General features: G+C 40.4%; 1 protein-coding gene across 3 annotated transcripts; it reads left to right on the plus strand.

Annotated features, from left to right (window-relative positions):
• Nucleotides 1-13,402: 13,402 nt before the first annotated feature.
• LOC119901317 (CMP-N-acetylneuraminate-beta-1,4-galactoside alpha-2,3-sialyltransferase-like) lies at nt 13,403-24,500 on the plus strand. Of its 3 annotated transcripts, XR_005444169.1 has the most exons (4): nt 13,403-13,579; nt 13,967-14,113; nt 17,767-17,874; nt 21,556-24,500. XR_005444169.1 is itself a non-coding variant. In XM_038716943.1 (3 exons), exons 1-3 carry the CDS (start codon nt 13,493-13,495, stop codon nt 17,860-17,862), a joined length of 330 nt encoding a protein of 109 aa, XP_038572871.1. In that variant the 5' UTR covers nt 13,410-13,492; the 3' UTR covers nt 17,863-17,999. The 3 variants fall into 3 exon arrangements, 2 of the variants coding, with proteins under 2 accessions (XP_038572871.1, XP_038572870.1); XM_038716943.1 differs by lacking the exon at nt 21,556-24,500 and having other exon boundaries at nt 13,410-13,579; nt 17,767-17,999; XM_038716942.1 differs by lacking the exon at nt 17,767-17,874 and having other exon boundaries at nt 13,411-13,579.
• Nucleotides 24,501-24,902: the final 402 nt, after the last annotated feature.

Raw genomic sequence — 24,902 nt, forward strand, 5'->3', positions numbered from 1 at the left:
AAATAAATGCTCAATAAAAATAAGCATCCAATTAAATACACACAAAATAAAGTAAATAATAAATGTTGGTATTAATTAAATTATACAAGGAGACATAATGTAATTATTTTAAGTAGTGCCTTTACTATTCACCTTGTTATAATTACCTTATTATTTATTTCCCTTATAATCTTCAACTTTATTATTAACTAATTTTTAAATATTTATTTACGTGTGTGTTTTAATATTTTGTCTGTTTATTCTTCCTTTGTATTTTTCTACCTATTTATTTTCACCCATGGTATTTATTTTTGCCTGTCCTTTTTAAATTTCTGTATGCATTTCTGCCTCATTATGCAAATGAGGAGGGGCTGTGTCTCAAGGGGTCATCTTCTCTGCTATTGGTGGACCAGTCAGACAAGAGAGCTCTAGGCCTACTCTGCCTGCAGACATCAACGATCTTGCCCCTCACACAGTCAGAGGCTTCCTTCAGTGCGCTGAGGTGTTTAACAACTCTGAAGACACTACCAGCCATGTCTTCCTTCTCTTTTCACGTAGACGCTCCGACAGACAGTGCTTTCAGTTTGCTGCATGCATGGACACAGAACTGCGGTACAGCACCAGTAACGATGAATGTGTGCTGTTATCACATTCTTCCTCTGTATGTACACATAAACAACAAGGCAGGGAAATATAAAAGGAATTTATTTTATTGTTTGGGTACATTATTGTTCAGTGTACTGCTCACATCTGAACAAACTTTGCGTGCTTGATAACTCTCTGACCCCCAGACATCTACACGTCAATACCGATTTAATTCATAGCGCAAGTGCTATGTAGCTCCACATAGGGGACACAGGAAGTGACATTAGCACCTTCAGCGGCGACATAACCGCGTAGGAAATTCACAGCCGCACCGGCAGAGCTCCAGAATGTGCAACTCGGCCGGCTCACACGCGGACGCGCTTACAAGTGCGAGGGCCCGCCCAACGCTGCTTGCAGCTTTAATTCTGTATTTATTTCTGACTGTGTCAGGATCGGTCCTCCATAGTGGGGTGGGAGAGTTATCAAGCACAAAGTTTGGTTCAGATGAGCATGTACACGAACTGAAGTTACGACAACTTCCGTGTCATGGCGAAGAGCTGCTTTGACGCCACGCCACGGACACGCCCATTGACGAAAACTTGCAAATAGCACAACTTTTCATCTTCAATGCCTTTAGAATGCACAGCAAACATTTGAGGTCGGTCGGACTAAATCCCTAGGAGGAGTTCGTTAAAGTACGAAGTGTGTAAATCATCCAAAATTTGACGTAAAATTCAAAATGGCCGACTTCCTGTTGGGTTTAGGCTATGGCCCCAAGAGACTTTTTGTGCGTCTGGACAAGATACACGTACCACAGAAAATTCGTGCACGTAGGTGAAACGTGCGACGGGGGCTGCTTCGTTAAAGGTCACTTTCTGTTGCCAGCAGGTGGCGCTATGACTGTGGGTGAATGTCGGCATGTACATGTGTTCAGGGCGGGACTCTCATCCTACATGTACAGTTTGGTCCAGATGTGAGCATGTACACTGAAGTTACAACAACTTCCTGTTTCATTGCGAATCATCGACGCCACGGACACGCCCATTGACGAAAACGCGCAAATAGCACAACTTTTCATCGTCAATGCCTTTAGAAGGCACAGCAGAAATTTGACGTCGATCCGACTAAATCCCTAGGAGGAGTTCGTTAAAGTACGAAGTGTGTAAATCATCCAAAAATGGCCGTAAATTCAAAATGGCCGACTTCCTGTTGACTTTAGGCTATGGGTTCTTGAGGCTTTTTGTGCGTCTTGATACGATACATGTCCCCAGAAAATTTCGTACATGTAGGTTGAACGTGAACGAGGGGCTAATCATTTCCAATTTTCTAGGTGGCGCTAGCGAGTCATTTTGCCACGCCCATGTGCGAAACTTGTAGAATACGAAATTTTTCACGGTTCTGACATGTTTGCAAATTTTGGTGAGTTTTCGAGTATGTTTAGGCCATGTCATTTGGGCCTACTTTGCAGAAAAAAAAAAATAAAATAAAATAATCCGAGCAAATTCAATAGGGACCTCGCACGGGCGTGCTCGGGCCCTAATAATAATAATAATCCGAGCAAATTCAATAGGGACCTCGCACAGTCGTGCTCGGGCCCTAAATATATATATATATATATACATATATATATATATATAATCCGAGCAAATTCAATAGGGACCTCGCACGGTCGTGCTCGGGCCCTAATAATAATCCGAGCAAATTCAATAGGGACCTCGCACGGTCGTGCTCGGGCCCTAATAAATAATCCGAGCAAATTCAATAGGGACCTCACATGGTCGTGCTCGGGCCCTAATGAGCAGGGAAACAGGGAGACACGACAAGTGAGGCAAACCACAAGAGAACATACTGCACCACTGGGTGACAACGAACAATGACCTGACAAAGACAAGACAGAAACACCAGGTATATATACACACACACATACACACAGGGACTAACGAGCAGGGTGGGAGCAACACAGGTGAGGAGCATGAGGCCAACAAGGCAGACAGAGAGACAGCAGGGAAACAGACGGAACACAGGTTACTGAACACATAACAGACCAGAGGATAAACCAATAAAGACACAAGCAGACAGATCACCACAAAACACCAACAGACAAAAGCTAAGGTAAAACAGAATTCAGATAGACCTGGGCAAAACACAGGAGTACACAGACCAGGAGTGAACACTAAGACATGAACTAGGGTACAGGACAAAGAACTAAGATACGAGACAGGACAGATACTAAGTAAGACGGGGATGAATAATAAAGGCTACACAGAGACTTGAGCCGAATGAACAAAATCAGATTAATGAAGCTGGCAGAGAACATAAATAGACAAGCAGACAGAACTCAAGCATGAAGGTACAGAACTAATACATGAGACTGGAACAGAACTGAAATCAGGAAAATACCAAACCACTACTATACACCAGCGGACAGATAATAACCCCACAACCAGACACACAGACAGTAACAGACCAACCAGCACAAGCGCACAGAGTAACTGGACACAAGGAATAACTGAAACTCAAAACACGGACTATATAACAGATACTGGACACCAGGCACTAGACAGGACAGAACCCAAAAATCAACATACTATAAGACAGATAATAAACTAAACTCAAAAGTGCAAAACAAGGTATGTCTGATAGGCAGAGTGTCACACAGGGGTGGAGTATTTGGTCAATACTTTGAGGGACACAATAAAAAATTATGGATACCACATGCCATGGTAGTTTTTTTGCTTTTTAACTTTAATAGTTTTTGCTTGAAATGAAAAGATTTAAGGATACTGTTGTACAATATCAGCCAGAACATTTAAAATATGGCCTCACAGACCTGACTGACGTCCAGAGAAGACATTCTCAGTGGTGACAGCCTGTTCTTTTATGGTTTAATTATGTTTTTGGACTTTCTACAGGCCTGCTGCTCTTGACAACCTTGTAAAAATGTTCTTACCTTATGGCTTCACAGTCAATGTTCTGCAGCCATATCTTGTACATTTATGTTAATATTATGGTGTTTATTATTGCCATTGGAATTATGCTATACAGTGGTGCTAGAAGTTTCTGAAAGTTTTAGAATTTCTGCACAAATATAACCTAAAACATACTCAGACACAAAGTAAATCAACAGAACTAACTTCCACAAATAAGACAAAAGTTCCACTGCAGCAAGTACTCTTTATGACATTATTATTATTTCCATGGACCATATGATCACAATTAATGGAAGTAAAGATAAACATGATGTAACTTTTCAATTGTTTTGAACAGACTCGTTCCCTGCAGCCCATAGATGAGATGTTCATGTTTCTCAGCTACCTTGCATTGGGTTCTAAACAGCGTGAACTTGCTGACCGGTATGAAATTCAACAGTCCACAGTCAGTTGGACTATTACAACATGGAGCAACTTATTTTACACTGTGCTCGGGTCAGTGACGATCTGGATACCAGAGGAGAAAATAAAGGAACATTTGCCAGCAGAATTCAAGGACTATGCAGACACTATAGTCATCCTGGACTGCACAGAGCTGAGGTGCCAGTCAGCATCACCTCTGCTTAAAGAGTGTCACAAAACTGCTTTGTTTTCAGCTTTGTGATTATGCATTTTCCAGCTGATCCAAGACAGGTTTAAAATAATTATTTAGTTTACATGGTAAATAGTTATACATAAAGATGCATGCTTTTCACTGGACAGGAATGGTATGAAAAGTAGATCTTTACTTCTGAGAAGTGGTGTAGTACAACTATTGAGTTACATAATATGAAATATATTCAAATACAAGTATCTTGAATTTGTACTTAATACAGTGCTTAAGCAAATGTACTTGCATTTTTCATTTAGGCAACTAGCAAATGTCTTTATTCAAAGTGACTGCTGGGCTTTTTTAAAAGATGCATGAGGTTTTAGTCTCCAGTTAGCTCTACCCTGAAAAAAGCCTTGCAAAGGATGTATATTGACTCGAGGACAAAATGTAATCTAATCTATGTATTCTTGTCAATACCAATTATCTGTATATACTTACATGAAATGTCTTTCTATATTGTGAACATTGTTTGAACATTGTTTTATGGAAATCCATTCACTTTGTTCGATTGTACAGATTTTTTTGACCTAGCTGTCAGTTCTGCTTTAACAACTACCATACTTTTCTCAAGACCCCAAAACACTCAATAATCATTTATTTTATTAACAGTGTTAGTTGTTAACAATGTAAATAGGATGATATAATAGTGCTTTATAAACAGGATAATTCATAAAGGTTTTGAGTGATCATACCAAGTCCAGATTCCAATTACCTTAAAGGTCCAGTGTGAAATATTTCTGAGGCTCTATTGACAGAAATGCAATATAAGATCCATAACTATGTTTTCAGTGGTGTATAAAGACCTTACATAATGAACCATTATGTTTTTATTACCTTAGAATGAGACATTTATATCTACATAACCGCGGGCACCCCCTTCTATGGAGGTCGCTGTATTTTGTCGTCATGTTTCTACCGTAGCCGTCAACGAACAAACAGCGCTAGAGTGCGCGTTTCGTCATCACGGCGTTGTTCTTCTGCTTGTATAATTCCGGTAGTGTAGACTCCCCTCACTACATTGAATACGTACAAAGAAGAAGATGAGGGAATAATAATAATAATAGTAATATGCAGTCTGAGTAGTCTTCTGGTTTATCAGAAGTAAGAAAAGAAGTGACATTTAGACAACTGAAGGAGCACACACGTGTTATTTAGCACGAGAGCCGACAGCCAGACGGAATCGGGACAGACAGCTGACGGCAGAAATCACGGATTTTGTGGATTTTCCCAGATGGAAGGCTATAACGTTATTACGTTGGCAAGACAATCAGGTGATCAGTAACGTTAATTCGCAATAAAACGAGTAGCATGTAGCTGCAGTACCGGAGGCTGCAGTTTCAGGACCGCAATCCTAGGACCGGTGTTCTGACGATCTATGCTGTCTTGTCGAAAAATGCTACCGTAGCGTAAATCGACAGCAGTGTCTATCGACTCGCTCTGCGCTATCGAAAAATGCTACCTTATGTGTTCCCTTTTCCAATCCTATAAAGTTATAACTCTCACAGTATTATGACATATTCTGGTTTTTGATTATATTATAACGTCATTTCAGCGGTAGCGTATTCTGATAGACTAATATCCCCTATCAAATAATGCTCCCACCACAGAATCATTTTATATTGCACCACTACTCAATCCATGTGTACTGTACAGAGATGGGGAGCATGCTGAAATACTATATTATGCCATCTTTAAGATATCAGGGGTAGCGTATTCTGATAGACTAATAATTTTTTTTTTAAATTTACGTTATTGACGATCGGCCACTTTCTCGACGGCATTCTCAACAGCAAGGTTGCACAGATTTATGGCCGTGGAAACAAACCACGCTTGTGGGTCATACGCATGCGCAGAATCCCTAAGTAGCACATCTCGGGTAGCATAAATCGACAGAACACCGGAACTGCAATTCCAGGACCCTTGTTTACTTTGATACTGCCAGCTAGCTGACTGGGTAGCTAGCTAGCTATGTTACTTTTTACAGCCCCCCGAAGCCAATTACCCTTACCACAACCACCACCAAGTGTGTGCCTAAACCTAAGTTATTGATTATATGCCTCACGGCCGACGTGCAAGCAGGCAGGGTTAACCACCTTCAAGTTGCTGTGTATTACCACCACCACTCCACTACATGGCGCTGTCGCAAAAGAACTAGGGTCCTAGAACTGCGGTCCCAGGATTGCAGGGGTCCTGAAACTGCACCCTCCAGTTCTGCAGCTTCATACTGTTGAATAAAACCGTAAAGTTAGAGCATGGAAGCATCAGCCAGCTAAACTTTTACTGACTGGTAGAAAAAAATGTATTGTTAGGTGGGTTGGTTTATTCTCCAGCGCTGTGCTTTGGCTTGTGGTGTTATGTTAGTTGGATTAATTTCTTGTAGTCTCTCTCTCTCTCTCTCTCTAGTGTTCTGTTTTTGACTTTGTGTGTTATGTTCGTGAGACTCAGTTGATCGCCAATAAGCAATAAAATGGCAGCTTCCAGTATCGGAGCTCAGATCAGCCAGCTAAACTTTAACTGCACTGGTAGAAAAAATATGTAGTTGGATTGTAACTTCATGTAGTTCTTCTCCAGCACTCTGTTATGGCTTTGTTACGTGGACAGAAATGTGACGTTACTTTCCAGAGACAAACAGCTGATGAATATTATTGGTAATGAAACGGTAACGGCAGGGAAGCTCAGATCAGTAGCTAAACTTTACATTTTACTGCCCTGGTGGAAAACGTGTTTCTTTTTACTGCTAATGGTGATATATAACAAGACCATGCCTATCAAGTGACCAATAATAAATACTTTCTGAATTTGCATTTAAAAACGTGGATATTGCTTCCCACTGTGCCCACAAATATGTAATTTGTACTTTCACGTGCTAAATGCCCATTAAAAACGTTGCACCGTTTTATCACAAGCTGAAATTATGTCTGTCAGTACTACTTTGTGTTTCTGTTGTATTTCAAAACATTAAAAAGACATTTTGGTAATATTTGCATGCTTATCTAATTAAGCAAAGCGAGAGGATCCTTGATCCTCCCCAGCCCCAATACCTTTGTAAACGTCATGTATTATGTGGTTTATAGAAACAGTGAGGCTTGTCCTGGTATCTGTCGGTCGTCATACTTGATGCACTAGATGTGATAGTTTTTGAGAATTTCTTTATTTTCATTTTCTTCTATATTAGTCCAGATGAGCCAACCCTCCCAAGATGTAAAATAATGTATTACAGGACTATGAGACATCATGTAGCACTTTATTTCTTCATATGGCTGTTTATTAATGAAAAAGTAACAATAAAAAAAAAACATGGTTTTATATAATTTCTCAATATATCTAAAAGAAACCTAATTTCTTGACTGGCAATCTCTTTTATCTCATAGATGACATCTTTGTCCCATCTCAGGCACCGTAGCTGTACTGCTCGCTTGGGTAGGGGAGGGCGGGTACAATTCGCAACCCTCACCACTATGTCACTAGAACTTACACACTGAACCTTTAAAAATATATATTTAACATTCGACATAACTGCATACATTGAGGAATGATTTAGTGACTGTATGATTGCAAAGAAAACTGCCGCGAGATCAGGCCATAGTGTGGTTCCAACTTTGTGCAGCCGGAAGCAAAGCAACTGCGGCCGCCAAACTCAGCACCTGCAGCCGCGAGGTTTAAATGTCATGTAACATGGTGATGTTTTGCAGCGCTGGCTTTCTAATTAGCATGCCTTATGTCCAAGTCCATTATACATTACGTTAGGTAAGCGCTGCGCAGCGCTGTTTGAGGGGGCTTTCACACCTGAAAGTCCACACCAAGGTCCGAACTAAAGTTCATGTTTTGATACATTTTGATACATTCGGTTAGTTGACATGCGTCCTGTCGTCATCATCTATGTGGGCTGCGTCTCCCTATAGCCTACTTGACATTGATTGGTTTATTAAACAGTTCAGCGGGTATCTTTGACAAGAATGAATGAATAAAAAAATCAATGTGCATATTTGCCACGATATTATTATTATGGCATTACTACCTGCAGCACCAACTATACTGAAGTCTAGTTCAAATTTGCAATTAAACATCCGCGTTGAACATTAGTATAACGTCGCCGACCAGAAAGGAGGAGAAGACAGCAAGCAATCCTTCTGCACCTCCTTTTCAGGAGAAACCAAATATGTAAAAGGAAGTGTATATTCAATTCAATTCAATTCAATTTTATTTATATAGCGCCAAATCACAACAACAGTTATCTCACAGCGCTTTTCATAAAAGAGCAGGTCTAGACCGTACTCTGTGATGATATTTACAGAAGCCCAACAGTTCCCACCAAGAGCAAGCACTAGGCGACAGAGGCAAGGAAAAACTTCCTTTTAAGAGGCAGAAACCTCGAGCAGAACCATGGCTCAGGGTGGGCGGCCATCTGCCTCGACCGGTTGGGGTGAGAGAGAGAGAGAGAGAGAAAGAGAGAGAGAGAGAGAGAGAGAGAGAGAGAGAGAGAGAGAGAGAGAGAGAGAGGGATGTAAGAGAGAGAGGGGAGGGAGGCAGCCTACACAATATACACACAGAGGTACAGACAGCGAAGGTAATGTTGCTATAAACTAAATGAAAATGGTACAGATATTTATAATAGTGTTAATGGTAACCATCGTAATGTTAATGATTATAATAACAATAAGACTAGCAACAATAGTCGTTGCAGTAGAGGGTGTCGAGCAGGAACACGGGGCAGCAGGCGACCCGCAGCCACAGATCCAGACTCCACAGCTCCAGAGCCAGAAAACCTGCAGGAAGTGATAGGAGGAGAGAGGAGAGGGACGAGAAAGCACAAGACTACCAGAAAGGGGAGAAGTTGTGTTAGTAACATGCAATAATGGGATAAGGTTGCATACAGAGGGAGAGAAAGTAGAGGAGAGAGGAGCTCAGTGCATCATGGGAAATCCCCCGGCAGTCTAGGCCTATAGCAGCATAACTAAGGGATGGTTCAGGACTACCTGAGCCAGCCCTAACTATAAGCTTTATCAAAGAGGAAAGTCTTAAGCCTACTCTTAAATGTGGAGATGGTGTCTGCCTCCTGAACCCAAACTGGAACCTGGTTCCACAGGAGAGGAGCTTGATAGCTGAACGCTCTGGCTCCTAGTCTACTTTTGGAGACTCTAGGAACCACAAGTAACCCTGCATTCTGGGAGCGCAGTGCTCTGGTGGGGTAGTAAGGTACTATGAGCTCTTTAAGATAAGATGGTGCCTGACCATTAAGAGCTTTGTAGGTAAGAAGAATGATTTTAAATTCTATTCTGGATTTTACTGGAAGCCAATGCAAAGAAGCAATATATAGTGGCCATCTGTTTGAAAAGATGATCTATCACAGGAGATTTATAATTGTGTCGTTATTTCACTGCATTTCTCCGTGCATTTGTTTTTCTGGTTCACACGTCAACCACCAAACTGAAATAGTCTGAAAGTCTGAACCATCCAAAAATGTTTTCACACCAGAAACTAACCAAACCATGGTTCAGTTTGATCTGGATCGAAACTACCTCTTTTCGTTGGACCAAATTTTGTCTGTTTGGTTCGGACCGTGGTCCGTGGGAGGTTTCACATCTGCAATTTTGGGCTACCTGCCAAATTATGCATCCACCTCTTTAGGTCCTTTTCAGACACTTTGCTCATTGATCCAAACGCGGTTATCACCACATATATTTACTGAATGTCAAGGAATGGTACTTCTACTAAGTGTATACTTTGAATCAATTATCACCATTAATGAACCCCACAAACAATGTTATAGCGTTTAAAAGGCAGTATTTGGAGGTGCATGCAATTTTCGACAGGCAGGCAAAATTCGGCATAACACCGGCAGCTTGGGAGATGTCCAGGTACGCCGAAGAGTGAAATGTCAAGGTGCCGGTAGTGCCGGTGCGTTTGGCCCATTTCAAGCACTGTAACATAACAAAATGTGGAAAAGGTGAAACACTGTGAATACTTTCCGGGTGCACTGTAATACAGAATCTTTGTCAAGTGAGCTAAATGCTAACCCCTCAGCATGTTAACATGATCACAATGACAATGCTAAGATGATAACAGGTCATATTTGACGTTTAACACCTTAGTTTAGCGTGTTAACATTAGTTAATAAGCACTAAACAACGTACAGCTGAGGCTGAAGGGAATGTTAATACTGCAGGTTTTTGGTTATAAAACATTGAAATGTTGACTTAACAATGGTGCAAAATAAAAGATTCAAAGGATCACCAAAGTGTGTGCACCAACTTTTATGGCAGTCTAACCAATAGTTGTTGAAACATTTCACTGTAAACCAAAATAGTTAATCCTCATGGTGGTGCTAGTGGGAAAGTCAACAAAGTGATAAGGATGAATGAATGAATGAATGTCTATTCCAAATGTTCTCAGTCCAACCAGTAGAAATAAAAATTATGTAGTTAAATCATATCCTAAAGTAGTTTTTCTTGCTGTTGCCTTTTTTAAACTTAAATACATTTTTTTATAATGTTAATGTCTGTATTTTTTTACAGACTGTTGTGGTTCCCAGAGTATTATTTCAATTGACTTTGGCTATCATCTGACTCATTTCCTCTGCTGCAATCATCAAATGTCTCGGCAGTAATTGGATGGAATTCCATTAAAAGCACTATGCACCAACTCTGCACTTTCTGCCAGTACACTATTGAGACCACTGTCAATAGCAGCATCACAGTGTGGTATGGCACCAGCTTACAAGCCATACCCCTTGTCTATCCCACTATGTATGGATGTACTTGAGTGGTGGGTGATATGAAAGTGGGTTTCCTTGTATATATTTGCATACAATTAATATCATAGGTGTTGGATAACTATTTTCCTTCAGTAAATGTAATCATCATTTAAAAACTGGATTTGTGTTTACCCAGGTTGTCTTTTTCTCACATTCAATTTAGTTTAAAATCTGAAACAATTGTGACACAAGTGTGACAAAAATGCCAAAATAGAAGAAATCAGAAAATGGGCCAAATTCTTTTGAAGGGCACTGTATACTAATATTGCTTGGTGTAGATTTATCCAGGATAAATGTTTGTAAACATACCTACTGATACTGTTATTAAAGGGATGTGGAAATGCTTGTCATTTGACCTCATCTGCTGTTTGCGGAGCAGAGGTGTTGCATTTCCAGCTCGGATAGAGGAGCAAAATGGTCTCAGTCAGACAGGATTACCATCTGATCTATCTGTGAAGAGCTTACAGTCTAACAGGGTAGCAGAGCTATGCTAGTAAGCTAATAGCACATTTTTCTGTTTGGCTTCTCCTAGCCCTTCACTCCAACAAACCTGAGCAAACCCGGAGGGTGGTATTCCAGTAACTGTTCATAAAGAGCTGGTAATTAGTTAATGGTATACTGATCCAGGGGCTCCCTTCTCTGATGGCTTTGTTTGTTCCCCTTGTTTTTCCATCCTCCAGGCCTCAGCTCTGGGTATTGTTTTCCACATAGTTGTTAGAACTGATCACTATTTACTTACTATTGTCTTATTCAGCATTAACATTTTCGATAAGTGATACATCTGACATTTGACATCAATAAATATGTTGTTTTTTGTTGCCTTTAGAACAGAAGTAAACTAAATAAGGATAGAGAAACAGAGCTAGGTTGTGACATGAATGAATGACATGAACTCATATGCAATACTGAGTTAAATACTTGTAATATTTGTAATAGGACCAAAACGTTTGTGTTTTTACAGTACAGAAATGCTAACAATGTTTGGGGTCATTGAGAAGCAGTGACGATATTAAATTACATCACCGACATCACCAAACTTTTGCATTCTTCATTTGTGATGCTATTCCAGGCTTTTACCGCAGCTTCTTTCAGTTCTTGTTTGTTTCGGGGTGTTTCTCCCTCCAGTCTCCTCTTGAGGTGGTGAAATGCAGGCTCTATTGGGTTAAGGTCAGGTGATTGACTTGACCAGTCTAAAACCTTCCACTTTTCCCCCTGATGAAGTCCTTTGTTTTGTTGGCAGTGTGCTGTGACTCATTGTCCTGCTGCATGATAAACTTCCTCCCGATTAGTTTCAATGCATTTCTCCGTAAATTGACAGACAAAATGTTTCTGTCCACTTGTGAATTCATTCTGCTGCTACCATCATCAGTTCCATCATCAATAAATATTAATGAGCCTGTTCTAGAAGCAGCCATGCACGCCCAAGCCATGACATTACCTCCACCATGCTTCACAGGTGAGCTTGTATGCTTCGGATCATAAGGAGTTCCTTTCTTTCTCCACACTTTGGCCTTTCCATCACTTTGCTAGAGATTAATCTTGGTCTCATCAGTCCATAAGATTGTGTTCCATTGCGGCTCATCTCTGTACTACTTTGCAAATTTCAATCTGGCCTTCTGATTCTTGCTGCTGATGAGTGGTTTCAAAACAAAGGGTGATGTGTCCTGAGTTGTTTAACACATCTAGATGTGAATACCACAGAATGAGAGCTGAAATTCTGAACTCTTGTCTCATACTCATCTTTTTATCTTAAACCCAAATGTCTTCAGTGAACAACAAAAACAAAGGGATTTGCCTTACCGTTGCAATACTTTTGGAGGGGACTGTGGGTAGAAAGCCCTAATTTGATACAGTTTGTTAAAAGCTGTAACGGAAGAGCACCACTATCCTAGAATTATTTCTAATAAACTTTGCGTTCATCGTAATGAGCGACAGCTTTAACAATACATATCATCATTGGATTATTGTTATATTTAGCTGATGCTGTCCAAAGTGACTTATAATTGCTACATGTGTCAGAGGTCGCACACCTCTGGAGCAGCTACTGGTTAAGTATCTTGGAATTGAACCCCCATCTGTCACACCCAAGGCATGTGTCTTATACACTGCACCATCACCATTCCAGATGAAATGCTTCTGATTCCAAATCTATACTTACAAAATATTGATTGACACAGCTTTAAACTACTGCTCTTGAAACGAAATCACATTAATAAGGAAAAATGAAAGTCTGAATCTGATTCATCTGATTGTTTTCTTGTTCACCACTGATACATTGGCAGTTTTTCTAATATTTTGCTATTGTTTGATTAATTCTTTATGAGATTTATTTGGCTTTCTAATTTTAACTTCTCTAAAGCAATATGGTGTTATGTATACAGTCACTCTATATGAAATTACTTGCACATTGCCGTTGATTGTTTCAGTGTGGACAATGGTAAAACTGCATTTGTTGACAATTGTGTGCATATTTTGGTCAGTATGAGGGTTGCATTAACCACACTCTGTAATTGCTCACTCTTTGTCTCTCAGCGCAGCACTGATGGGTTCTGGAAATCAGTGGCCAGGCACGTTCCAAGGGAGCCCAGCGACATGCGCATCCTGAACCCCTACTTCATTCAGGAGGCCTCCTTCAAGCTAATTGGCTTACCTCGCAACAATGGACAGATGGGTAGAGGGGTGAGAGGCCTGTTGTTTTCCTACCAGTCAGTTTCTGTACAGTTCTAGGTAGAGAAGTAGCAGGAACAGTGAGCTGTTTCACACACAGGGGTGAGTTAATGGTCAAGACTGGAGCTCTGGTAGCTGTCTGTCTGTTTGCATTATGAAGGCCTGTGTGAATACACAGCAGATGCTGCAGTGAGCCGAGCACCTACACAGAGCCTGAAAACGTTGTTAGCACTAGGCTGTTATAAATAGAACCATGCTTCATGCTTCAGATTTCACATCTGTAAAATATCCACACACTAACCACATAGCGTAATAAATCTCCTCTGCTGTACGTTCACAAGCAGGTCATGGTTTGGTTACCTGTTTCATACAAACTCTTTATTTCTGCTTTATTTTCAGAATATCCCAACCCTGGGGACAGTTGCCATAACGATGGCCCTTCATAACTGTGATGAAGTGGCTGTGGCTGGATTTGGCTACAACATGAGCACCCCTCATGCCCCTCTGCACTATTATGAGAAGATCCGGATGTCAGCTATTAAAGAGGTAACCAAAGACCTGTTTTAGTAAGATTCCACAATAGGTTCTAAAACTGATGCTAGACACCACAAGGCTTTCTGTAGTGCAGATTAAAACTCTACTAAAAATTCTTTAAGCCACGTTGACATGTACTGTAAAACTTAACAATTAATAGCCGAGTCCCAAAATGTGTTCCCCTGATGTGGGAACACATTTTGACAAAGAAATGCAGGTCTCCATTAAACGCCTGGTCTGGTTTTTATAGAAGTTCTTTGGATGTATGAAACCTCTTAAACCCTACCGGGTCACCGGCTTTAGCTGCTTCTAAGCTGCTTAGATCGTTAATACAAATATTAATGTTGTATGTCAGTATGAACATGCTACACATCGTTAGATCTGTTAGATTCTCCACCATTCAATCGTTCATTTAATTTAACAGAAATAACAAGCCCATGCTGAGGTACAAGAGATGAAGTGCCGACTCCCGTTTCCTTTGAAGCGCTTGTTAAGTCCGAATGTGTCCATTCCTCAATTATTTATATTCCTTTAGTCTGTAAGGGTCAACCGATCAAAAGTATAAAAACAGCTTTTCATAAAAATCCAAGTTGTGCATCCTGTCATGTGAAGTCCATCGCTCTCTGTCTGCTAACTTCTGCCACGCTTTTCTCATCCTGCACCGTTGTTGTTTTCATTGCGTTGCTGCCTACAAAATAAAATTACATAAGCCGTCTGTCGGAGCTAGATCAAATGAATGATGTGTATTTGATATTATTTGATCATTTTTATACAAATAATATTCTGTTTGAAATAAATAACTGTTTCATAGTAGCCTATTTCAGTTTTGTGTGAGAGGAATTAAAGGCTTGTCCTATATATGGATGCCTCTCCCAAATATAGGCAGGGTCAATTCAGTGATTTTAGCAACAAAAATATGAATATGTGCCCAGAATATGTGGGCAAGTGATAGTTATGATTAAATCAAATCCTTCCAAGTTGATTGGATTGCTAAAAAATGGGTGTGGCGTAGGGAATACAGAGGTGCACAGAGTTTTACATAGATAGGACTGTTGGCCTCCACCCACACCTCCCTCACCTGTGTTGTTAGATTAGGAGTGGGAGATTAGACTTAAACTTCGCTACCTACTACAGCCCACAAGCTTAGTCAACCGCGGTTTTATATGATGGCCAGGGTTAGCTGGGTTGCCAGGGACACGATAATGTTTTTTTATTTAACCATGTCTTCACAGTCAAACTGAAATTACATACAATTTTTGCTAAGAAGTCATCACCACTGGCAAGCCCCCTACTTTCTATAATGCAGGATGAGCACAGCACTGAGCTGACGACTCGGCCAATGTTAAATCAGTGCTAACATTTGCAAACTAAGTTAACTAGCTTCCACTTTCTGAGAGGAATAAAACTTAGCAGCGCAATAGTTCCTCCCATTGTTGACTGCTTTCACAGATAGGTGAACATATGAAACACGCAGCTGCAGTGCAGGGCTTAAAGTTCTCCGGCTCTGTGCCGGAATTCTGGCACAAGGCGTTTTTGTATTCGTGTAGGATCGTCTGGACCTTTGCCAACGTAACAAGGCCATTTTTGTCAGTATCATGTAATCCACCAGTGGAGTACGGCTTCACAGATAAGTGGTGTCAATTTTGATAATGGGCAGTGCTTGAAGTGGGCCACCGATACCAGTAAGTTACTTCTACATTTTACTCTTTGGCGTCCCGGGACTTTTCTTGCGTACCAATGGACTCTATGTGGCGCTCATCTGTTCCCATTCTCGCCTGTTTGCTAATCTCTGTCGGCAGAGACGGAGCAGGTAGAAGCTCGGTACCTTTCATGAAGCCGTGAGCCCCCATGTGAATGGGGAGTACCAGCAGAGCTGGGCAATAAAACAATAATGATAATTATGCAATATAATGTTTCTCAAAAGCCTAACAATATAACAACTGTTCCATAAGTGTTTGATTTAATTCATTTGAATCACGAACAAATCAGCACTTTACTTTGTTGAGGAAAAGGGACTGAAAAAAAGATTACTTAATTGAAATTTACTTAATAATAATTGTTTTTGAATGTTTTACCTCAGATTTGTTAAGTGATCCCGCAGAATGACAGTGTAACTGTGGCACCAGCTATAAACAACGTGCTAACCTCGACAACCCAGCTGTATTCTAACGTTAACTTAGCTCTTCTTATTAGATAGGCTCCTTACATGCTTGTTAATAACTTTTTTTTAAGCTGGGTGTCCGACAGCATTGTGTTGGACAGATTTGTGCAGCGGCGTTCATGAGGGAGAGAGAGGGACGAGCGAACGAGAGCAGAGAGAGAGAGGGGACGAGCGAGGGGACGAGCGAGAGGATGTGCTGCGTGAATGCCCTACAGTGCTCTGCAATCAAATACGATTTAAAATAGGCCTAGTAAAAAAAAAAAGAAAGAAAATCAATATGTGGTGGTCAGCGTTGAAATTATGGCGGGCCGCCACAAATAAATGAATGCATGGGAAACACTGGATCCACTGTTTTGCATTAAGTGTTTGTTCTGAACATTAAAGTAGTTTAAAACCACAATTAACCATCTGGTTTCTTCAACTTTCACTCGGGAGCAAAATTCTGCCTTATAATGATTTGACATTTATCGTAAGAATAATCGATATTGAATGATGTGAAATGTTTTATCGTGATAACATTTTCATATTGCCCAGCACCTATATTTTCCACTTCAAGCACTGATTATATGTGGCGGCAGAAAATGTTACCAGAATGCAGGAAATGAACTGTTTTAATGCTAAAAATATTCTGGGGGAGGACGCCACATTGAACATTATTTTATCAAACCAGTGTACAATTATCTTCTCATCTTCTTCTTGTGAACCCAGAATTGTGTTTCTTCATGTTTTGTGAGCTAAGTGTATGTAGTGCCCTGTGTCCCTGTCAGTTTTCAACACAAAGTTACGCTCTTGCCCCCTACCCTCAATCTTTGTCACAAACACATTTCTTGCTTTAAGCCCTGTGCAGTGTCATTATAGTTTATATTTTCTTACCTACAAAGCGACGAGAATACACATTAGAGTGAGAAATGAGTGTAGCAGCTGAAAATTTAAACATTGTGGTTATTTGACAGAAGCTTTGATTGGCTGTTTTTGCTAGATTTATTTGTCGCCAAAATTTGATAAGGACTCAGTCTGACCTTACTAATTGTAGGCGGTAAATTTACACTTTAGCTTGATGATTCATCCCCTCCATCAACAGGTGTGTGACCCACTATTTCCTGCACATTCTTCTCTTAATGGATGATACTCCCACACGATATTCACAACCTCCAAATTTGTTAGCATTCTGACCAACCTGTCGACCAACATTAAGTTTTCTAGGTTTATGCTGCACTGGAACAGTTTACTGTGACCTTTCTCTCATTTAAAATGCCTCTCGGGAATCTAGGAGGGATTTACCTAGCGTGCTGAGTAGTGGCCTGGGATGTGTATGAAATCTCAAGTGTAGGAACGTTGCTGGGCGATGGTTTTTGAGAGTAGTACACACTACATACAAAAAGTTGCCTTTCACTCCACTTCAGTGTCCATCCTACTGATTAATCACTCTTAGCCCAGGTTATTGAGACAGACATGCAATCTCCTTCCACTTATTTTCACCGACTGCCAATGACTTGTGTTTCAGGTCAGAGCTGCTTGGCCCCGCCCACTGGCATGTATAATTGAGACAGTGAGGAAATTCACTAATTTCTACAGTCCTGTATTAGCACACATAGACTGATCCTTTTTAATGGTAGGTTGCATTATCCACCATGATGTTTATGAGCCTGTTTTGAGTTTTTGTAAATTACAAAATGTGAATTAGAAATGAATGACTCATTGTTTTTATATTGAATAAACATTTGAAAGAAATTCAAATTGCATGAGTGACAGTTTAAATTATCCCGATATGATCTCAAAGACTGGTAACAGATTGGTATTGGCTAAATTAAGCAAGATCCAATTATTTGTTTTAGCTGTCACACAGGTGGTTTTACTTGCAAAGCTTTCATTCACAGCAACACCACAAGTGCAGCTGTTGTCAACTCTCCACCTCTCTGCAGTCTGCCTCTCCACTCCGCTGAGCTCCGTGTGAAAGAGCAGGGGAATTTAAAATGACAGAAATTCGAGACAGCGACAAGGCCAAAAGGATTATTTATATTTATTTTATTTCGTAATGCAATACAGAGCTATTCAGTTGTCATGCATACTACACTGGATTGATTTGGATTTTAATAATTACTTAGTACTTGAAGTGTGTGCTGCGCACTTACTATATATTCTCTAGGAAATATAAGTATCGGCTCGGGACTCTGGATCAGCAGATACTCAATATTAATTGATTCAGATCGGGTTATAGGGTTATTCTAACTTAAATCATTAACACTTTTTTTTGTTGTTGTTGAAATAGGTGAAAGTAATAATCAACGGCTGTTGATTTTTTTCAAGTATAATGACAGTCAGCAGATTTACTCAGTAGCCAATGATTGTTGATTTTGTTATCTGGCCAAACAACAAAGAACTACAGTGAGGAAAATAAGTATTTGAACGCCCTGCTATTTTGTAAGTTCTCCCACTTAGAAATCATGGAGGGGTCTGAAATTGTCATCGTAGGTGCATGTCCACTGTGAGAGACATAATCTAAAAAAAAAAAAAATCCAGAAATCACAATGTATGATTTTTTAACTATTTATTTGTATGATACAGCTGCAAATAAGTATTTGAACACCTGAGAAAATCAATGTTAATATTTGGTACAGTAGCCTTTGTTTGCAATTACAGAGCTCAAACGTTTCCTGTAGTTTTTCACCAGGTTTGCACACACTGCAGGAGGGATTTTGGCCCACTCCTCCACACAGATCTTCTCTCTAGATCAGTCAGGTTTCTGGGCTGTCGCTGAGAAACATGGAGTTTGAGCTCCCTGCAAAGATTCTCTATTGGGTTTAGGTCTGGAGACTGGCTAGGCCACGCCAGAACCTTGATATGCTTCTTACAGAGCCACTCCTTGGTTATCCTGGCTGTGTGCTTCGGGTCATTGTCATGTTGGAAGACCCAGCCTCGACCCATCTTCAATGCTCTAACTGAGGGAAGGAGGTTGTTCCCCAAAATCTTGCAATACATGGCCCCGGTCATCCTCTCCTTAATACAGTGCAGTCGCCCAGTCCCATGTGCAGAAAAACACCCCCAAAGCATGATGCTACCACCCCCATGCTTCACAGTAGGGATGGTGTTCTTGGGATGGTACTCATCATTCTTCTTCCTCCAAACACAGTTAGTGGAATTATGACCAAAAAGTTCTATTTTGGTCTCATCTCATCCTCTGGATCATCCAAATGGTCATTGGCAAACTGAAGACGGGCCTTGACATGTCCTGGTTTAAGCAGGGGAACCTTCCGTGCCATGCGTGATTTCAAACCATGATGTCTTAGTGTATTACCAACAGTAACCTTGGAAACGGTGGTCCCAGCTCTTTTCAAGTCATTGACCAGCTCCTCCCGTGTAGTTCTGGGCTGATTTCTCACCTTTCTTAGGATCATTGAGACCCCACGAGGTGAGATCTTGCATGGAGCCCCAGTCCGAGGGAGATTGACAGTCATGTTTAGCTTCTTCCATTTTCTAATGATTGCTCCAACAGTGGACCTTTTTTCACCAAGCTTTTGTCTCTAGTGTCTTTGGACAGCTCTTTGGTCTTGGCCATGTTAGTATTTGGATTCTTATGAATCTGATTGTATGGGGTGGACAGGTGTCTTTATGCAGCTAATGACCTCAAACCGGTGCATCTAATTTAGGATAATAAATGGAGTGGAGGTGGACATTTTGAAGGCAGACTAACAGGTCTTTGAGAGTCAGAATTCTAGCTGATAGACAGGTGTTCAAATACTTATTTGCAGCTGTATCATACAAATAAATAGTTAAAAAAATCATACATTGTGATTTCTGGATTATTTTTTTTAGATTATGTCTCTCACAGTGGACATGCACCTACGATGACAATTTCAGACCCCTCCATGATTTCTAAGTGGGAGAACTTGCAAAATAGCAGGGTGTTCAAATACTTATTTTCCTCACTGTATTGTCTGGCTGATAATAGGCCTGCTTGTTTATCAGCCAAAGAATATACTTTATGTACCTCTCTGAGTAGTTTTGTCTTTAGTCTGTTTAAAAACACCACCAGAATTGTGGGTTTCACTCTAAATTAATGATGCCGATGATCACCTCACCTGATTTCAGAGAGGTTGCTGGCATGTAGCTCAGATATTGTCGACTTGTACTCAATGCAATCTGTCATTCAGCATTTCTTTCACTGGCCTTTCTTTAGAAATGAGGATGTTCCTGAGGTTTATTTTCCATATTCCATCCACTACAGCAGTTGCTATGAGCAGTTGCCCTCATTGAGCTTCACAACGGTTCTTCAGAATCCCATGGATCCTACATCCATGTTCTGTACAGTATATGGTCTTGCCTCGACTCCTGGCTCTCTTAGAGTAGCAGTACACAATTACCAAAAAATGACCCTAACCCTTTTTTGACATAACATGAATATCAAATATACAAATATATACAAATGTATATCTTCTAGGAATAGTATAAGAAAACTACACAGATGTATAAACAGTATAGACTCCACAGAGGCTGCTGTCACAAACACACAAAGCAACAGTGTAGAGTGTACACACACACACACACACACACACACACACACACACACACACACACACACACACAAAGCTACGTTGAACGCAGGGAGTGAATCCTCAGATTGTTTCCAAAAATGTTGAGCTGAATGAGCACTCACAGGTGTGACAGGGAGTGTTAACAGCAGACAGGCCTCACACACGTCACTGAAGATAGACAGGAATGTAGAAGTCACTGCTGCAGTATCCACCATGAGCATTTTAACTAGACCCCAGCATGCATCTGTTGTATGAGTTTAGTGTGCTAGCTACACCAGACCTCCCGGGAACCTACGATCCTGTCCTGTTCATGACAAAGAGAGAGAAGCCCAACACAATATCCACACATATACCAAAACAACAGTAAAGGTGGTAGTGGCACATGAATGAAAATTAATAATAGTACTAATAATGATAGAAATATTAATCATAATAATAATGGGACTAATAATAATGGGAGCAGCAGGAAACCCGCAACCACAGATCCAGACCCCACTGCTCCAGATAACGAGAGGGACAAGAAAGCACAAGACTACGCAAAAGGGAACAAGTGGAGTTAGAAACATGCATTAATGGGATAAGAATGCATATAGGTAGAGAGTGAGAGGAGTGAGAGGAGGAGAGAGGAGCTCAGTGCATCATGGAAAGTTCCTCCGCAGTCTAGCCTATAGCAGCAAACTAAGGGATGGTTCAGGACTCACCTGAGCCAGCTCTATAAGCTTTGTAAGTCTTATGCCTATGTGTTTCTGTCCTCTCTTCAGTCCTGGACTCACAACATATCTAAAGAGAAGGAGTTCTTGATGAAGCTGGTGAAGTCTGGTGTTATCCAGGACTGGACCAATGGGATCTGTGGTGCAGGATGCTGATGGTCTGCTCTCAGTTTCATGGCTCCTGGATGCAGCACTGTGCTCGCCTCCATCTGCTTTAGCCCCTGAAGAGGGAAGCATACAGCTCTGTAGGCCATGTTTCTAGAATAGAGCAGCTGTCACACACTGTGGTCTGTGCAGACTGAGTATATGAGGCTTACTGACCTGGACACATTGTCCCAGTGTTGCATATTGACTTGTTATAATCAGTTTGCCTCTGTATTGGAACGAAGTATTTAGCTTGTCCTAGTTTGTGTATATTTACATGGATTTGGAACCCTGGCTCAGGGGTACGTCAGGGGATTAAACCAGAACCTAGATCAGGCCGCCCTACTGCTAGAACTGCAGCAGGCTGGAGAGAGGAGGAGAGGATGAAGATGTTGGGTTTAAACATTGAGCCTGTGCCAAGAATACCTCTACAAGTGTCCTTCTGTGCACACATCTGAATGTAATCTCCATCAAACATAGTCAATTGTTTATATCTTCCAGTTTCTGTGTTAAACAGGGTGCACACTCCATAATACATAACTCAGCCGTCCTGGAGCAGCCTCTGATATCAGACGGTAAACCCTCCTTTCATCATGACAAAATGGCAATCATCGGAGCTGGTTTAGTTGAGTGGGTCAGAGTCAATATGAAGCTAGAAAGCTGGGGAACACAAGGTAACAAGAGCTCCTCAGCAGCAACATGAAATTCACAATCCAGATCACCACACTGATTCCTCAGATGCAGCAGAGTCACATTACGTTTGTTGTCATGAAGCAGCAGGAAACTGACCTCTCAAGAAATGTCCACTGGATGTGGAGCTACATTTGGCTTCCAATGCAGCTGGAGCAACGCACGTCTGAAGCAGTTCATGTTCTTTAATGATGCATTTCATTTCTTATTTTCTCAGCCTCTGTGTACAAACGGCTACAAACGGTTTTTCTTGTTTGTTTATGTTTAGTTACTAGTTATTTTAACAAAAAATTCAGATTTTGGGACACAAAACATAAAAATGTGAGGACAGCTGAAATGATTAGTTGGTTAAGCAATTGACAGAATATAAATTTTCGTAATTGTCATTTTTCATGCAAAAACATTTCCTGGTTCCCACTTCACAAATGTTAGAATTTTCTGCTTTTCCTTATTTTAATTTAGTTTTCATCATGCTGAGGTTTGGACTGTTGGTTGGACACAACAAGCACTGTGAAGCTGTCACTTTGGACTCTGGGTAACTCACACCGCATTTCTCACTGTTTTCAGAGTCTTTACAATGCAAGCAATGAATCGAATAATGGGGAAAATTATCAGACAGATTGATTCAGAATGAAAGTAATCATTAGCTGCAGTCCGATACTAAATAGTTCAGAATGAGCTTCAGCTCAACACCTAAAGCAGCAACATCCTGCTTTACATTAATGCATGAGAAATAATAATCTGATAGAAATATAACAGGGACATTATACTGCTTTTAAGACTGTAGTAATGTTTCTAGATTTTCCTCTTTTAATTAATTAAACATGTCAATGCAAAACTTGTAACAGAGTATTTTTACATTGTGGTATTAGTACTTAAAATTCAAAGATCTCAATACATCATCAACCACACAGAGTCTTAAAAGTCCATTTTTTAATGTGTGACCTGTGTCTCAGGTCACTGTTGTGTAGGTCAGACTAGACAGGGACATATTGTGTTCCCCAGCTTTCTAGAAACAGTATAGGCTCTTACACAGGAGTGTGCTCTGTATTGGAAAGGTCCACTTCGAAAGGCATATCTTTGATTTTACTTTAAACAATCCGTTTTCATTATTTGTTATCAGCCTGTGTTGTCACTCCACTGAACAGTAGCTTTATGTGCCCATCCTACTCAAAAGAATACGAGCATCTCCTTGTTTCACTCTTATTACACTGAGAATGTTGACAAATGGAGAGCATGTTTACAACACCCCAAACATTTGTAAATCCGAGCTGTTTTTCTTTCTGTTAGACAAATCAAATCCATTGCTTAATGACTGATAGCTGAACCATATCAGTGAAGTAAAACAATCAATTTTAGTTTATTTCAATCAGTTTCATACATTGTATGTTCACACTGTTAACTAAATAAGATTGATTACTGAAGTGACTGCAGGAAAGCCATTTCATGAGAGATCTGATCTATGTTTTAGGTGGTTCCTCAGCTTTAAATGAACTGTGCAGCCACTACCCTGTCTGTAGCCATAGTACCATGTAAGCCAATCGTGAGTACAGTCATATGCTCAGCACTCAGCCAATAACATGAGAGTTAATGATGGTTTTAAGTTTCTGCTGAAGTTGACTGTTGACTGTTTTCATGGTGACTTCAGCCAAGATTAATAAAACAACCCCCCTGGCTGGGCAGAGGACATTTCATGCTATGTAGTGTGTGACAGGCATTTGCCTCACAACATCTTGACAAAGACTTGTGTGGCAGATTTTTTTTCTGTCTCACATTTTTTTGTCTTCTATCAAACTTTAATCAGCCATTTTATGAGTGGGTGCCTCTTGCTGCCTAAAATGTAATTTATGTGTATCAAATGAATGATTTTGTGATTTTGCTGATGCTGGTTAATCCCCGAGTCCCCCTTCTCTTAAGATGTTCTGTTAAACACAGGCTTTATGAATCTATCTCACTTTATTTACCAAGATCAAGTGTATTGTGAAATCTGTGTGTGTGTGTTTGTGTTGCTTTATATACTCCGCCCTTCATGGTGTGTGCTCCTCTCACTGTAGGTGTTTGTGGACTTGATGCCGGTCAAATGTTCAAGCCAAAGTATTCATATATTTATTGTTGGCTGTGCACAAGAACACGTCAAAAAATAAAGATATAGAAATGCTGTATTTCTGATGTGTCTGTTCTTTTAACAAGTTACATTGTGAGAATTGTCTGAAGTGCACTGATAATCATCTCTGTTACAAACGTGTTGTTGAGAAAATGAAACTCAATAAATGATAAACAATTTACTTGAATCCTAATAGAAAAGTCTGCTGACTTAACACACAACGCACAGCAGACATTGCACCACTGATTTAAACTTTTGTGCAAAACAGCCAAATATTTCTATCCAGCACACTCACGCTGAAGTTGTTTTATGATTAGAATTGTTGATGTGGTAAATATGTGTCTGTTCCTTTCTTTACAATGTGGGTCTTATTTGGCAGTTTTGGCATATTTCTGTCAGTAATGATAACATTGCATCATTATCAATAATTTGAGCCAAAAAGAATTATGTGCTCAGCAAA

The sequence above is a fragment of the Micropterus salmoides genome, unplaced genomic scaffold (genome assembly GCF_014851395.1).
Source record: "Micropterus salmoides isolate LMB-PRFRI ecotype aquatic unplaced genomic scaffold, ASM1485139v1 Ms_hic_scaffold_13, whole genome shotgun sequence".
Taxonomy (NCBI): domain Eukaryota; kingdom Metazoa; phylum Chordata; class Actinopteri; order Centrarchiformes; family Centrarchidae; genus Micropterus; species Micropterus salmoides.